We start from the raw sequence: 17,251 nt of genomic DNA on the forward strand, positions 1-17,251 counted from the left end.
GCGTGACCTGATTTGCTCCCTCCCATCATCCGTGTCCTAAAGCTTTGGTATTGGTTCCCACAAGTAAGGATGACGCCGTGGACCGGACACACCTATGTTGGAGAAAACAGAATTTATGTTTACCTGATAAATTACTTTCTCCAACGGTGTGTCCGGTCCACGGCCCGCCCTGGTTTTTTAATCAGGTCTGATGATTTATTTTCTCTAACTACAGTCACCACGGTATCATATGATTTCTCCTATGCAAATATTCCTCCTTTACGTCGGTCGAATGACTGGGGAAGGCGGAGCCTAGGAGGGATCATGTGACCAGCTTTGCTGGGCTCTTTGCCATTTCCTGTTGGGGAAGAGAATATCCCACAAGTAAGGATGACGCCGTGGATCGGACACACCGTTGGAGAAAGTAATTTATCAGGTAAACATAAATTCTGTTTTTCTATTTTAATAAAAATTATCTATCGAAGATAGAAACTTTCTGGGAGACCTTAAAAGCCTTTTTCAGAGGACAGATCAAGTCCTATATGATAGCAAGAAAGAAAGCTATAGGCAAGAGGGAGATTCAACTAGCTAACCAGTTAAAAAACAAGTACGCGAAATATCTAGAAAATCCCAGTAAGCTAAACTGGTCTAATTATCAGAATGCGAAGCTAGAGAGAGAAACCTTTATAAATCAACAGGTATCAAAATCTGATGTTAATAACTTCTTAAGATTTAAGATATTCTCACCTAAATTAGCTAAATCTATGGCCAACCTAGTAAAAAGCAAGAAAAGAAATAATTTTATTGGAGCCATTAAGGTTAAAGACCAGAGATATATCTCTCCGAAAGAAATTTTATCACAGTTTCATAACTACTTTCAAACAATATATGCGCCTGATAAAATTGACCTTGAAGCAAAAAAGAATTTTTGGAAAAAGATTATTACTCCAAGGATTAGTGCAGATCAGCTTGAAGTACTGAATAAAGAGATAATGGAGGAGGAAATTGCCTTGGCAATAAAGAAAGCTGCCAATGGCAAAGCTCCAGGCCCAGATCTAATTCCAGTAGAATTTTATAAAATATTGGAGGAGGATGTCGTTTGCATTTTGGGGAGATTATTCAATAGTTATTTTGTGGAAAATGTTAAACCCTCTAGGTATTTCTCAGGACGTAGAATGTATGGACTCTTATCGTCCAATTTCCCTATTGAATTCAGACTATAAACTTACGGCTAGTATTCTGGCAAACAGACTTAAAAGTATCATAGGGGATATTATACACACAGACCGAACTGGATTTATGCCAGGCAGGACCTCACAGAAAAAATATTAGCACTGCCATGTTTTTAATAGAGCAGGCATTAACTGGAAAGAGTAAAAAGGAAAAACAAGATTTAGACTTTGCCCTACTGACAGTCGATGCCCATAAGGCTTTTGATAGTATTACCTGGGATCACCTATTCTAAGCATTGAACAGTTTTGGGATAATGGGAAATTTTTCAAACTTCATCAAATTAATCTATCAGGACCCTATCTCTTACATATTAGTTAATGGCCTGAGTTCTCCAGGGGTTACACTCCAGAAAGGAACAAGACAAGGGTGCCCATTGTCACCATTACTTTTTAATATTTCATTAGAACCCCTGGCAATTAGATGTAGGAACAGATTAGAAGGTGTCTTATCAGGTGATAAAAGATATGTTTTGTCTCTATATGCGGACGACATCCTCTTCTATATTTGTAATTCCAGAGTAAATATACCACTGATAACTAGAATAATTGATGAATTCAGTAAATTCTCAGGATACAAAATCAACTTAAAGAAATCCGAGATTATGTGGATTATTAAAAAAAAATAGAGAAATTGTTGTCACTTCCTTGTGTCCTAATCCTAAGAATTCTTTGGAAAAATCCTTAATTTCTTTGGATGTGGTAAGAGCTTTGAAATATTATGTTAAAGCTACTAAAGATTTCAGGAAGACTTCCAGTCTATTTGTTTTAATTTCTGGTCCTTGAAAAGGTCAGAAGGCTTTTGCTATTTCCTTAGCTTCTTAGTTAAAGTTTTTGATTCATCAAGCTTATTTGGAGTCGGGTAAGACACCGCTTCAGAGAATTATAGCTCATTCTACTAGATCAGTCTCCACTTCGTGGGCTTTTAAGAATGAAGCTTCAGTTGATCAGATTTGCAAAGCGGCAACTTGGTCCTCCTTTGCATACATTTACTAAATTCTACATTTTTGATGTATTTGCTTCTTCAGAAGCAGTTTTTGGTAGAAAAGTTATTCAGGCAGCTGTTTCAGTTTGATTCTTCTGCTGATGTTTTAAGTTTTTCTTGTCATTTAAAGATTAAGCTTATATTTTGGGTTGTGGATTTTTTTTCAGCGGAAAATGGCTGTTTTTATTTTTATCCCTCCCTCTCTAGTGACTCTTGCATGGAGTTCCACATCTTGGGTATTGCTATCCCATACGTCACTAGCTCATGGACTCTTGCCAATTACATGAAAGAAAACATAATTTATGTAAGAACTTACCTGATAAATTCATTTTTCATATTGGCAAGAGTCCATGAGGCCCACCCTTTTTTATGGGGGTTATGATTTTTTTGTATAAAGCACAATTATTTCCATATTCCTTTGTTGTTGCTTTTTACTCCTTTCTTTCACCCCTCTACTTGGCTATTCGTTAAATTGAATTGTGGGTGTGGTGAGGGGTGTATTTATAGGCATTTTGAGGTTTGGGAAACTTTGCCCCTCCTGGTAGGATTGTATATCCCATACGTCACTAGCTCATGGACTCTTGCCAATATGAAAGAAATGAATTTATCAGGTAAGTTCTTACATAAATTATGTTTTGTCTTGTCACTCTACCCCATAGTCCAGACATATGAAGAATACGGGAGATTGCTGTCACATGTACCACACAGCCAGTACTTGCCAGATATTACTGCAGCTCCTTTAATGTTGCTGTAGGCCTCTTAGTAGCCTCCCAGACCAGTTTTCTTCTCGTCTTTTCATCAATTTTGGAGGGACGTCCAGTTCTTGGTAATGTCACTGTTGTGCCATATTTTTTCCACTTGATGATGACTTTCTTCACTGTTTTCCATGGTATATCTAATGCCTTGGAAATCCTTTTGTACCCTTCTCCTGACTGATACCTTTTAAAAATGAGATCCCTCTGATGCTTTGGAAGCTCTCTGTGGCCATGGCTTTTGCTGTTGGATGCGACTAAGAAAATTTCAGGAAAGACCAACTAGAGCAGCTGAACTTTATTTGGGGTTAATCAGAGGCACTTTAAATGATGGCAGGTGTATGCTGACTCCTATTTAACATGATTTTGAATGTGATTGCTTAATTCTGAAAACGGATACATCCCCAGTTACACACTTATGCAACCACATTATTTTAGTTTTTTTTTTCTTCCCTCCACCTAAAAGATTTAAGTTTGTTTTTCAATTGAGTTGTATAGTTTATAGGTCACATTAAAGGTGGAAAAAGTTCTGAAATGATTTAGCTTTGTCTCATTTTTTTACATCACAGAAACTGGACATTTTAACAGGGGTGTGTAGACTTTTAAAATCCATTGTATATCTACCCACTAGGACTAATTCTCTTTCTATTTTGGACAGTTGGTAAGGGGGCAAAGAGAGACAAAGAGAGAGAATGTGTGGCATATGCATAAAGCTATCCTAAAAATGTAAAATTTAAAGGGACAGTCAACACCAGAAGTTTTGTTGTTTAAAAAGAAAGATAAACCCTTTATTTCCCATTCCCCAGTTTTGCATAACCAACACAGTTATATAAATACACTTTTTACCTCTTTGATTACCTTGTATTTAAGCCTCTGCAAACTGCCCCTTATTTCAGTTCTTTTGACAGACTCACTCCAGGGTAACGTCACGTGCATGAGCTCAATGTTATCTATGAAACACATGAACTAATGCCCTCTAGTGTTCAAAATGCATTCAGATTAGAGGCAGTCTTCAAGGTCTAAGAAATTAGCATATGCACCTCCTAGAATTAGCTTTCAACTAAGAATTCCAGGAGAACAAAGCAAAATTGTTGATAAAAGTACATTGGAAAATTGTTTAAAATTACATTCCCTATTTAAATCATGAGAGGTTTTTTTGGACTTGACTGTCCCTTTAATCATTTGGAAATCAGACTGGATGAGCTTTTGTTTTTATCCATCATCAAAATATTATCTGCTTCTATGTAGGAAGTTGATTTATTGAAACTTATCTGTATACATTTAAAATTGTTTCCAGGGTCTCGATGGAGACAGTCTGCGAGTTGAGCCTCTTGGGGAAGATTCCATGGGAAACCTCTACTGGTATTTTTATGGGACTCGACTTTACAAAGAGGAACCATCTTGGGAGAAGAGGCAACGAGCACTGGAAGAGTAAGGTTTATACATAGCTGATGCCGCCTGAGCTCTGACCCACTGCAGGTTGACACAAGTTTTGTTACCCATATAGCATCTAAGTGCTGACCAATATAAGCAGTTATAGCTTTTATCTGCCGTGAAAACTTGTGCTTCTTCCTTAACTCCATCCCTCACTGTTTCAGAGCAGCTACTATCCCAGACAAGCCTGTGAGGAAGAGAGGACGCCCACCAAAGAAGAAACTTCTGGAAGAAACCGTGGTCAGGTAGGTGACCCCTAAGCACTTGATCAAAGATGAGTGTATATTATAGACAAACTAGTCACACCCGAACTCTCTCTACCTGTGTTTACAACTATTCTTTACCATATGCCAAATTTAGTATTCATGAGTCTATGTGCAAAGTGCTTTGAGTTACCTTTAGCAGAAAAACATTCCGTTAATTAATCATAAATGTTATTATAAAAAATAAAAAAAATCCTAAGTTAATTAAACGATTCAAAATAAGACAGGACAGGTGCACACATGGGCACAAAATTAAGTAGCTTGTCCACGGCAACCCAGCATTGTGCCTTCCCTTTTGATATCAGTCTGAACCCATTCTAAAAGATAATTCAGCCTCAAAAATACCATGCAGTTCTATCAATGTAAAATTTGCTCTGCGAATTAAAGATGTTATGACTTTTATGGGCCTCATCAGTGGAGGTACAACTACGTTTTTGTCCAGAGCAGAACCTGGCGACCAGTCATACTAAAAGTTCTCAACCATGAACTGCATGACTGGGCACTTTAGGGCAATCTCTATAGCTATGTAAGTTCCCAGGAAATTGCCTCACTTTTTGTAGGACTAACAATTCAGCTTAATGATACATTGTTACAATATCATTTAGCCCTATGAGTAATTTTTGTATCTATATAATTTGCTTCTATTTTGGAGGCGTCGTCTTCTCTAGTTTAATCGTATGTGAATTATATTCCCTAGATTGGTATCTCATGTTATCTTGTATATAGTTTTCTCATGCCCGAAAGGTCCTTGCGGTATAAGAGATTATTTTAAAATGTGTTTTCTAATACTAAATTGCATCATAATTCTATGAGCTATTCTGTGAAAATCTGGCAGTAACGACTAATGGCACATTTGCTAATCTTGTAGATACTAGACATGTTAAATGGGGCCCTGCAACTCATCAGTTTTTAATTGCGGCGTCGCAGGGGCTTGAGGGAGGTATAATAGCTCAGTCCTGCTGCTGGCGGCAGGACCTGCGTTATTACCAAAAAAAAAAAAAAACCTCAACGACCAGTGACGTACAGGCTATGTTGTGGACGTTAAGGGGTTAAAAGAAATTGTTTTGTTTTTTTCTCTGAATGAAATGCAAGTTCTCATGCCTAGAAAATTGTATTTTAAACAGAGTAAAACAAAATTTTGAAATATTCAATGCCCATTTATGACAAACTTTTACGATATGTTCCCAAGGGTAGGTCAGGTACAGCCTTTTCCAGTCAGCATAGTTAAAGGGACACTTTACCTTTCATGATTCAGGTAGAGCATGCAATTTTAAGCAACTTTCTAATTTATTCCTATTATCAAATGTTATTCATTCTCTTGCTATCTTTTTTAAAAAGTCAGAAAGTAAGTTTAGAAGCCGGGCCATTTTTGTTCACAACCTGGGTTGTCCTTGCTGATTGATTGGATAAATGCTGTCCAGAGTACTGAATCAAAAATTGGCTGACTCCTTAGCTTAGAAACCTTCTTTTCTCCAACATAGGTGTGTCCGGTCCACGGCGTCATCCTTACTTGTGGGATATTCTCTTCCCCAACAGGAAATGGCAAAGAGCCCAGCAAAGCTGGTCACATGATCCCTCCTAGGCTCCGCCTACCCCAGTCATTCTCTTTGCCGTTGTACAGGCAACATCTCCACGGAGATGGCTTAGAGTTTTTTAGTGTTTAACTGTAGTTTTTATTATTCAATCAAGAGTTTGTTATTTTAAAATAGTGCTGGTATGTACTATTTACTCAGAAACAGAAAAGAGATGAATAAAGAATGGGAAAGGCCCGGTATTCCTTTCGTCCCTCCCCCCATATTTAAAAAATTGTTTCCTATGGTCGACCCCAGAAAGGACTTATGGCAGACAGTCCCCAAGGTCGAGGGAGCGGTTTCCACCTTAAATAAACGCACCACTATACCCATAGAAGATAGTTGTGCTTTCAAAGATCCTATGGATAAAAAATTAGAAGGTTTACTTAAAAAGATGTTTGTTCAGCAGGGTTACCTTCTACAACCAATTTCATGCATTGTCCCTGTCGCTACAGCCGCGTGTTTCTGGTTCGATGAGCTGGTAAAGGCGGTCGATAGTGATTCTCCTCCTTATGAGGAGATTATGGACAGAATCAATGCTCTCAAATTGGCTAATTCTTTCACCTTAGACGCCACTTTGCAATTGGCTAGGTTAGCGGCTAAGAACTCTGGGTTTGCTATTGTGGCGCGCAGAGCGCTTTGGTTGAAATCTTGGTCAGCTGATGCGTCTTCCAAGAACAAGCTACTTAACATTCCTTTCAAGGGGAAAACGCTGTTTGGTCCTGACTTGAAAGAGATTATCTCTGATATCACTGGGGGTTAGGGCCACGCCCTTCCTCAGGATCGGCCTTTCAAAGCAAAAAATAAACCTAATTTTCGTCCCTTTCGTAGAAACGGACCAGCCCAAAGTGCTACGTCCTCTAAGCAAGAGGGTAATTCTTCTCAAGCCAAGCCAGCTTGGAGACCAATGCAAGGCTGGAACAAGGGAAAGCAGGCCAAGAAACCTGCCACTGCTACCAAGACAGCATGAAATGTTGGCCCCCGATCCGGGACCGGATCTGGTGGGGGGCAGACTCTCTCTCTTCGCTCAGGCTTGGGCAAGAGATGTTCTGGATCCTTGGGCACTAGAAATAGTCTCCCAAGGTTATTTTCTGGAGTTCAAGGGGCTTCCCCCGAGGGGGAGGTTCCACAGGTCTCAGTTGTCTTCAGACCACATAAAAAGACAGGCATTCTTACATTGTGTAGAAGACCTGTTAAAAATGGGAGTGATTCATCCTGTTCCATTAGGAGAACAAGGGATGGGGTTCTACTCCAATCTGTTCATAGTTCCCAAAAAAGAGGGAACGTTCAGACCAATCTTAGATCTCAAGATCTTAAACAAGTTTCTCAAGGTTCCATCGTTCAAGATGGAAACCATTCGAACAATTCTTCCTTCCATCCAGGAAGGTCAATTCATGACCACGGTGGATTTAAAGGATGCGTATCTACATATTCCTATCCACAAGGAACATCATCGGTTCCTCAGGTTCGCATTCCTGGACAAGCATTACCAGTTCGTGGCGCTTCCTTTCGGATTAGCCACTGCTCCAAGGATTTTCACAAAGGTACTAGGGTCCCTTCTAGCTGTGCTAAGACCAAGGGGCATTGCCGTAGTACCTTACTTGGACGACATTCTGATTCAAGCGTCGTCCCTTCCTCAAGCAAAGGCTCACACGGACATTGTCCTGGCCTTTCTCAGATCTCACGGATGGAAAGTGAACGTGGAAAAGAGTTCTCTATCTCCGTCAACAAGGGTTCCCTTCTTGGGAACAATAATAGACTCCTTAGAAATGAGGATTTTTCTGACAGAAGCCAGAAAAACAAAGCTTCTAGACTCTTGTCGGATACTTCATTCTGTTCCTCTTCCTTCCATAGCGCAGTGCATGGAAGTGATAGGTTTGATGGTAGCGGCAATGGACATAGTTCCTTTTGCGCGCATTCATCTAAGACCATTACAACTGTGCATGCTCAGTCAGTGGAATGGGGACTATACAGACTTGTCTCCGAAGATACAAGTGAATCAGAGGACCAGAGACTCACTCCGTTGGTGGCTGTCCCTGGACAACCTGTCACAAGGGATGACCTTCCGCAGACCAGAGTGGGTCATTGTCACGACCGACGCCAGTCTGATGGGCTGGGGCGCGGTTTGGGGATCCCTGAAAGCTCAGGGTCTTTGGTCTCGGGAAGAATCTCTTCTACCGATAAATATTCTGGAACTGAGAGCGATATTCAATGCTCTCAAAGCTTGGCCTCAGCGGTTCATACGGTTTCAATCAGACAACATGACAACTGTTGCGTACATCAACCATCAGGGGGGAACAAGGAGTTCCCTAGCGATGGAAGAAGTGACCAAAATCATTCTATGGGCGGAGTCTCACTCCTGCCACCTGTCTGCTATCCACATCCCAGGAGTGGAAAATTGGGAAGCGGATTTTCTGAGTCGTCAGACATTGCATCCGGGGGAGTGGGAACTCCATCCGGAAATCTTTGCCCAAGTCACTCAACTGTGGGGCATTCCAGACATGGATCTGATGGCCTCTCGTCAGAACTTCAAAGTTCCTTGCTACGGGTCCAGATCCAGGGATCCCAAGGCGGCTCTAGTGGATGCACTAGTAGCACCTTGGACCTTCAAACTAGCTTATGTGTTCCCGCCGTTTCCTCTCATCCCCAGGCTGGTAGCCAGGATCAATCAGGAGAGGGCGTCGGTGATCTTGATAGCTCCTGCGTGGCCACGCAGGACTTGGTATGCAGATCTGGTGAATATGTCATCGGCTCCACCATGGAAGCTACCTTTGAGACGAGACCTTCTTGTTCAGGGTCCGTTCGAACATCCGAATCTGGTCTCACTCCAGCTGACTGCTTGGAGATTGAACGCTTGATCTTATCGAAGCGAGGGTTCTCAGATTCTGTTATCGATACTCTTGTTCAGGCCAGAAAGCCTGTAACTAGAAAGATTTACCACAAAATTTGGAAAAAATATATCTGTTGGTGTGAATCTAAAGGATTCCCTTGGGACAAGGTTAAGATTCCTAAGATTCTATCCTTCCTTCAAGAAGGATTGGAAAAAGGATTATCTGCAAGTTCCCTGAAGGGACAGATTTCTGCCTTGTCTGTGTTACTTCACAAAAAGCTGGCAGCTGTGCCAGATGTTCAAGCCTTTGTTCAGGCTCTGGTCAGAATCAAGCCTTTGACTCCTCCTTGGAGTCTCAACTTAGTTCTTTCAGTTCTTCAGGGGGTTCCGTTTGAACCCTTACATTCCGTTGATATTAAGTTATTATCTTGGAAAGTTTTGTTTTTGGTTGCAATTTCTTCTGCTCGAAGAGTTTCAGAATTATCTGCTCTGCAGTGTTCTCCTCCTTATCTGGTGTTCCATGCAGATAAGGTGGTTTTACGTACTAAACCTGGTTTTCTTCCAAAAGTTGTTTCTAACAAAAACATTAACCAGGAGATTATCGTACCTTCTCTGTGTCCGAAACCAGTTTCGAAGAAGGAACGTTTGTTGCACAATTTGGATGTTGTTCGCGCTCTAAAATTCTATTTAGATGCTACAAAGGATTTTAGACAAACATCTTCCTTGTTTGTTGTTTATTCCGGTAAAAGGAGAGGTCAAAAAGCAACTTCTACCTCTCTCTCTTTTTGGATTAAAAGCATCATCAGATTGGCTTACGAGACTGCCGGACGGCAGCCTCCCGAAAGAATCACAGCTCATTCCACTAGGGCTGTGGCTTCCACATGGGCCTTCAAGAACGAGGCTTCTGTTGATCAGATATGTAGGGCAGCGACTTGGTCTTCACTGCACACTTTTACCAAATTTTACAAGTTTGATACTTTTGCTTCTTCTGAGGCTATTTTTGGGAGAAAGGTTTTGCAAGCCGTGGTGCCTTCCATTTAGGTGACCTGATTTGCTCCCTCCCTTCATCCGTGTCCTAAAGCTTTGGTATTGGTTCCCACAAGTAAGGATGACGCCGTGGACCGGACACACCTATGTTGGAGAAAACAGAATTTATGTTTACCTGATAAATTACTTTCTCCAACGGTGTGTCCGGTCCACGGCCCGCCCTGGTTTTTTAATCAGGTCTGATATTTTATTTTCTTTAACTACAGTCACCACGGTATCATATGGTTTCTCCTATGCAAATATTCCTCCTTAACGTCGGTCGAATGACTGGGGTAGGCGGAGCCTAGGAGGGATCATGTGACCAGCTTTGCTGGGCTCTTTGCCATTTCCTGTTGGGGAAGAGAATATCCCACAAGTAAGGATGACGCCGTGGACCGGACACACCGTTGGAGAAAGTAATTTATCAGGTAAACATAAATTCTGTTTTTCAACTAAAGATAGCAAGAGAACAAATAAAATTTGATAATGGGAGTAAATTAGGAAGTTGCTTAAAATTGCATGCTCTATCTGAATCACAAAAGAAAAAAATTGGGTTCAGTGTCCCTTTAACAAGTGTTTTTATACATGCTCATTATGTAGGGACGATTAAATATAGCTTGCACAGATGTGAGTAACTTTACTGGTATTGATTTGTACACTTAATAACTTGTTTACAACATTTTGGGAGGAACTTTTGTTATCTTCTAAGTTCTTTGCACTGATGTCATCTGCCTTCTACCCAGACTAAAGACACTGTGTATTCCTCTAATATTTAGAAAGGGTTTTGTTATGAAAAAGATGTTGATGCATTAATAAGCTGGATAGGTTTTTTGGGTGTGACAAACTTTCCATGGGATATTTTATATCCTTTGCTTTCTTACAGTTCCACAACAGAAATAAAGCAGCAACCTCAGGAAGAACCCACAAGCAATAACGGTAAGCATGGCTTTTATCTCTGATCAGAACAAAAAACTTGCGCTTCCCCATAACTCACTGCCTAGTGTACCAGTCACCACCTCTCGAATAGGGATAGTTGATACAAAACCAAAATTATATAAAAATGCTGGAGTGGATATTTTATTAATCTATATAAATATTTGCAAACTTAGTCTCCGATATGGAGGTTGTTATTTAATAAATGGTTTTAAAGAATGCAGAATTTCAGATAGTTTAAAATGTGGGTTTTTCCTATTACCACACTCTAGAATTGCATCAAAAAGCTCATATACATAATATATTGCATAAATTACATAAGAAATCAGAAAATAAAAACTCATATAAAAAAATCCATTTCTGTAGTTTTGCTCAAATAAGAGCATAGTTTCTTTGATATCTGATAACCAGTCTTGTTATATCCTAAAATTATTGTATATAGTGAGGATTTAATTTTAAAGTATGTACATCTGTGGTTTCACCAGTGTTTATTGCGACCACTCACAGTATGCGTTATAATTAACTGCACATTTGACAGAGCTTCTGACTGGTGCTCTCCAAAAAATCACCTGATCAATTTCCAACTCTCCGATCGTCACTATTGCTCCCCGCAGCCACAAGGCGCACTCCTACTCTGATCACTGAGTTAGGACATCAGACGCTTAACAGCTTGATCCGCCTCACATAACTCCATGTTTACTGTTTCTTTAATCTGCTTACTCCAGACTAGGCTTCGGCCTTCTAGCTTGTCATCTGATCTGTGATGGACATCTAGAGATTTACTAGAGCATCTTAGAGATGCACTTTTTTTTTTTTTTTTTTTGGAAAGAATAAAAGATCTTTGGATGTCTACTTTAAGGTTCTTCCTAAAACTGTTTTTACCTTGCATTACCTGCAGCCCACTCGCCTGGTGAGGGTTCCTGGACCCTACTTTGTCAGACGGAACAGGAATGGAGGGAGGTAACCGAAAGCTTCCGGGAGAAGGTGTCTCACAAAGAACGTCACCTCTACAAACTTCTGAGTGAAGAGTTCCTGCCAGAGATTTGCAACATGATCACTCAGAAGGTGAGACCTAATAAAATAAATTATATGTAAAGGATAGATGTCTTTGCATGTCTGTCCAGGAACTCACGAAGGATCTTGATTATCGGTTTCTTACCATTGTATGAGTGCCAGTGGGGCTTGTAATTATGTCAACAATTAACAAATTGAGTCATTAAATACACTTTTGAAACGGCGATAGCTTTTATTAGAAGCATTTTTGATAATACGTGTATATTGCAAAAATATTCAAACTGAAATGCATCTATGTGGATACCAAGTCTGGCTGGAATGCCCCTTTTACATTTTACATTTAAACAAACACTAAACCCACATTTTTTTTCGTTTATGATTCAGATAGAGAGTACAATTTTAAACAATATTCCAATTTACTTTTATCTAATTTGTTTTATTCATTAGATATCCTTTGTTGAAGAAATAGTAATGCACATAGGTGAGCCAATCATACGAGGCATCTAGGTGCAGCCACCAATCGGCAGCTACTGAGCCTATCAATATATGCTATTCAGCAAAGTATATCAAGAGAATGAAGCAAATTAGATAATAGAAGTAAATTAAAAAGTTGTTTAAAATTGCAAATTCTTTTTAAATCAAGAAAGAACATTATGGGGTTTCATGTCCCTTTAAAACGTCCTCTTAGATGGAACAAAGAAAAAAAATAAAAATAAAAATTTGCACACGGGTACCACCAAATTTGTGTTAAAATTCTTTCCCTTACGAAAAAAAATGACTTGGAAAAATATTTGATTTGCTGGTAACTTTACAATGGTAGTTTGTTGTACTGTATATCTAATTTGTTAAAGGGACAGTAAACCTTAAAAATAATGTTATATAATTCTGCACATAGTGCAGAATTATATAACATTCTAAAACATAATTTCCCCTTTGAATTTTTTTAAAAAAACTGCTGTTTTACAGACCCGCTCTCTGTGATCTTCTGAGCGGGTCTGTTTTTTTCAAACAGCGCATCGGGCCAGCTGTATAGTCACAGCCCGGCCCGACCGTGCCATAGCACTAAGTGCAGCTCGCTCCTGCTGTCTGACAGAGCAGGAGCGAGCTGCACTTAGTGCTATGGCGTGGTCGGGCCGGGCTGTGACTATACAGCTGGCCCGATGCGCTGTTTGAAAAAAACAGACCCTCTCAGAAGATCAGCGAGCGGGTCTGTAAAACAGCAGTTTTTTTTTTAAAAATTCAAAGGGGAAATTATGTTTTATAATGTTTGCGCTAATATAATGTTATATAATTCTGCACTATGTGCAGAATTATATAACATTATTTCTCCAACATAGGTGTGTCCGGTCCACGGCGTCATCCTTACTTGTGGGATATTCTCTTCCCCAACAGGAAATGGCAAAGAGCCCAGCAAAGCTGGTCACATGATCCCTCCTAGGCTCCGCCTTCCCCAGCCATTCTCTTTGCCGTTGTACAGGCAACATCTCCACGGAGATGGCTTAGAGTTTTTTGGTGTTTAACTGTAGTTTTTATTATTCAATCAAGAGTTTGTTATTTTAAAATAGTGCTGGTATGTACTATTTACTCTGAAACAGAAAGGTGATGAAGATTTCTGTTTGTAAGAGGAAAATGATTTTAGCAACCGTTACTAAAATCGATGGCTGTTTCCACACAGGACTGTTGAGAGGAATTAACTTCAGTTGGGGGAAACAGTGAGCAGACTTTTGCTGCTTGAGGTATGACACATTTCTAACAAGACGATGTAATGCTGGAAGCTGTCATTTTCCCTATGGGATCCGGTAAGCCATTTTTATTACATAAGAAAAAAAGGGCTTCACAAGGGCTTTTAAGACTGTAGACATTTTCTGGGATAAAACGATTGATATATAAACATATTTTATACTTCATAGCTTTGAGGAATTATTTTATTCTTGGGAATTATGTAAAATAACCGGCAGGCACTGTATTGGACACCTTATCCTCTAGGGGCTTTCCCTAATCATAGGCAGAGCCTCATTTTCGCGCCTCTATTGCGCACTTGTTTTTAGGAAGCATGACATGCAGATGCATGTGTGAGGAGCTCTGATACACAGAAAAGACTTTCTGAAGGCGTCATTTGGTATCGTATTCCCCTTTGGGCTTGGTTGGGTCTCAGCAAAGCAGATACCAGGGACTGTAAAGGGGTTAAATATAAAAACGGCTCCGGTTCCGTTATTTTAAGAGTTAAAGCTTTCAAATTTGGTGTGCAATACTTTTAAGGCTTTAAGACACTGTGGTGAAATTTTGGTGAATTTTGAACAATTCCTTCATACTTTTTCACATTTGCAGTAATAAAGTGTGTTCAGTTTAAAATTTAAAGTGACAGTAACGTTTTTATTTTAAAACGTTTTTTGTACTTTGTTATCAAGTTTATGCCTGTTTAACATGTCTGAACTACCAGATAGACTGTGTTCTGTATGTGGGGAAGCCAAGGTTCCTTCTCATTTAAATAGATGTGATTTATGTGACACAAAATTTAGAGAAAATGATGCCCAAGATGATTCCTCAAGTGAGGGGAGTAAGCATGGTACTGCATCATCCCCTCCTTCGTCTACACCAGTCTTGCCCACACAGGAGGCCCCTAGTACATCTAGTGCGCCAATACTCCTTACTATGCAACAATTAACGGCTGTAATGGATAATTCTATCAAAAACATTTTAGCCAAAATGCCCACTTATCAGCGAAAGCGCGACTGCTCTGTTTTAGAAAATACTGAAGAGCATGAGGACGCTGATGATATTGGTTCTGAAGTGCCCCTACACCAGTCTGAGGGGGCCAGGGAGCTTTTGTCTGAGGGAGAAATTTCAGATTCAGGGAAAATTTCTCAACAAGCTGAACCTGATGTGATTACATTTAAATTTAAATTGGAACATCTCCGCGCCCTGCTTAAGGAGGTGTTATCTACTCTGGATGATTGTGAGAATTTGGTCATTCCAGAGAAATTATGTAAAATGGACAAGTTCCTAGAGGTACCGGGGCCCCCCGAAGCTTTTCCTATACCCAAGCGGGTGGCGGACATTGTAAATAAAGAATGGGAAAGGCCCGGCATACCTTTCGTCCCTCCCCCTATATTTAAGAAATTGTTTCCTATGGTCGACCCCAGAAAGGACTTATGGCAGACAGTCCCCAAGGTCGAGGGGGCGGTTTCTACTCTAAACAAACGCACCACTATACCCATAGAAGATAGTTGTGCTTTCAAAGATCCTATGGATAAAAAAATTAGAGGGTTTGCTTAAAAAGATGTTTGTTCAGCAAGGTTACCTTCTACAACCAATTTCATGCATTGTTCCTGTCACTACAGCAGCGTGTTTCTGGTTCGATGAACTAGAAAAGGCGCTCAATAAAGATTCTTCTTATGAGGAGATTTTGGACAGAATTCATGCTCTCAAATTGGCTAACTCTTTCACCCTAGACGCCACTTTGCAATTGGCTAGATTAGCGGCGAAAAATTCTGGGTTTGCTATTGTGGCGCGCAGAGCGCTTTGGCTAAAATCTTGGTCAGCGGATGCGTCTTCCAAGAACAAATTGCTTAACATTCCTTTCAAGGGGAAAACGCTGTTTGGCCCTGACTTGAAAGAGATTATTTCTGATATCACTGGGGGCAAGGGCCACGCCCTTCCTCAGGATAGGTCTTTCAAGGCCAAAAATAAACCTAATTTTCGTCCCTTTCGCAGAAACGGACCAGCCCCAAGTGCTACGTCCTCTAAGCAAGAGGGTAATACTTCTCAAGCCAAGCCAGCCTGGAGGCCAATGCAAGGCTGGAACAAAGGAAAGCAGGCCAAGAAACCTGCCACTGCTACCAAGACAGCATGAGATGTTGGCCCCCGATCCGGGACCGGATCTGGTGGGGGGCAGACTCTCTCTCTTCGCTCAGGCTTGGGCAAGAGATGTTCTGGATCCTTGGGCGCTAGAAATAGTCTCCCAAGGTTATCTTCTGGAATTCAAGGGGCTTCCCCCAAGGGGGAGGTTCCACAGGTCTCAATTGTCTTCAGACCACATAAAAAAACAGGCATTCTTACATTGTGTAGAAGACCTGTTAAAAATGGGAGTGATTCATCCTGTTCCATTAGGAGAACAAGGGATGGGGTTCTACTCCAATCTGTTCGTAGTTCCCAAAAAAGAGGGAACATTCAGACCAATCTTAGATCTCAAGATCCTAAACAAGTTTCTCAAGGTTCCATCGTTCAAAATGGAAACCATTTGAACAATTCTTCCTTCCATCCAGGAAGGTCAATTCATGACCACGGTGGATTTAAAGGATGCGTATCTACATATTCCTATCCACAAGGAACATCATCGGTTCCTCAGGTTCGCATTCCTGGACAAGCATTACCAGTTTGTGGCACTTCCGTTCGGATTAGCCACTGCTCCAAGAATTTTCACAAAGGTACTAGGGTCCCTTCTAGCGGTGCTAAGACCAAGGGGCATTGCAGTAGTACCTTACTTGGACGACATTCTGATTCAAGCGTCGTCCCTTCCACAAGCAAAGGCTCACACGGACATTGTCCTGGCCTTTCTCAGATCTCACGGGTGGAAAGTGAACGTAGAAAAAAGTTCTCTATCTCCGTCAACAAGGGTTCCCTTCTTGGGAACAATAATAGACTCCTTAGAAATGAGGATTTTTCTGACAGAGGCCAGAAAATCAAAACTTCTAAACTCTTGTCAAGTACTTCATTCTGTTCCTCTTCCTTCCATAGCGCAGTGCATGGAAGTAATAGGTTTGATGGTAGCGGCAATGGACATAGTTCCTTTTGCGCGAATTCATCTAAGACCATTACAACTGTGCATGCTCAGTCAGTGGAATGGGGATTATACAGACTTGTCTCCGACGATACAAGTAGATCAGAGGACCAGAGATTCACTCCGTTGGTGGCTGTCCCTGGACAACCTGTCACAGGGGACGAGCTTCCGCAGACCAGAGTGGGTCATTGTCACGACCGACGCCAGTCTGGTGGGCTGGGGCGCGGTCTGGGGACCCCTGAAAGCTCAGGGTCTTTGGTCTCGGGAAGAATCTCTTCTCCCGATAAATATTCTGGAACTGAGAGCGATATTCAATGCTCTCAAGGCTTGGCCTCAGCTAGCAAAGGCCAAATTCATACGGTTTCAATCAGACAACATGACGACTGTTGCATACATCAACCATCAGGGGGGAACAAGGAGTTCCCTGGCGATGGAAGAAGTGACCAAAATCATTC

At 40.8% G+C, this 17,251-nt stretch overlaps 1 protein-coding gene across 1 annotated transcript in view; it reads left to right on the forward strand.

The window, feature by feature from the left end:
• Positions 1-17,251, forward strand: part of LOC128664882 (chromatin remodeling regulator CECR2) — a 246,728-nt gene that overhangs the window by 14,966 nt on the left and 214,511 nt on the right. Inside the window, exons 3-7 of the mRNA XM_053719678.1 lie at positions 710-1,043; positions 4,243-4,376; positions 4,544-4,624; positions 10,953-11,005; positions 11,901-12,067. Of these exons, the coding sequence (XP_053575653.1) occupies positions 710-1,043; positions 4,243-4,376; positions 4,544-4,624; positions 10,953-11,005; positions 11,901-12,067 (769 nt within the window). The remainder of the gene's footprint in view (positions 1-709; positions 1,044-4,242; positions 4,377-4,543; positions 4,625-10,952; positions 11,006-11,900; positions 12,068-17,251) is intronic.

Source organism: Bombina bombina, chromosome 6 (assembly GCF_027579735.1).
Source record: "Bombina bombina isolate aBomBom1 chromosome 6, aBomBom1.pri, whole genome shotgun sequence".
NCBI lineage: Eukaryota > Metazoa > Chordata > Amphibia > Anura > Bombinatoridae > Bombina > Bombina bombina.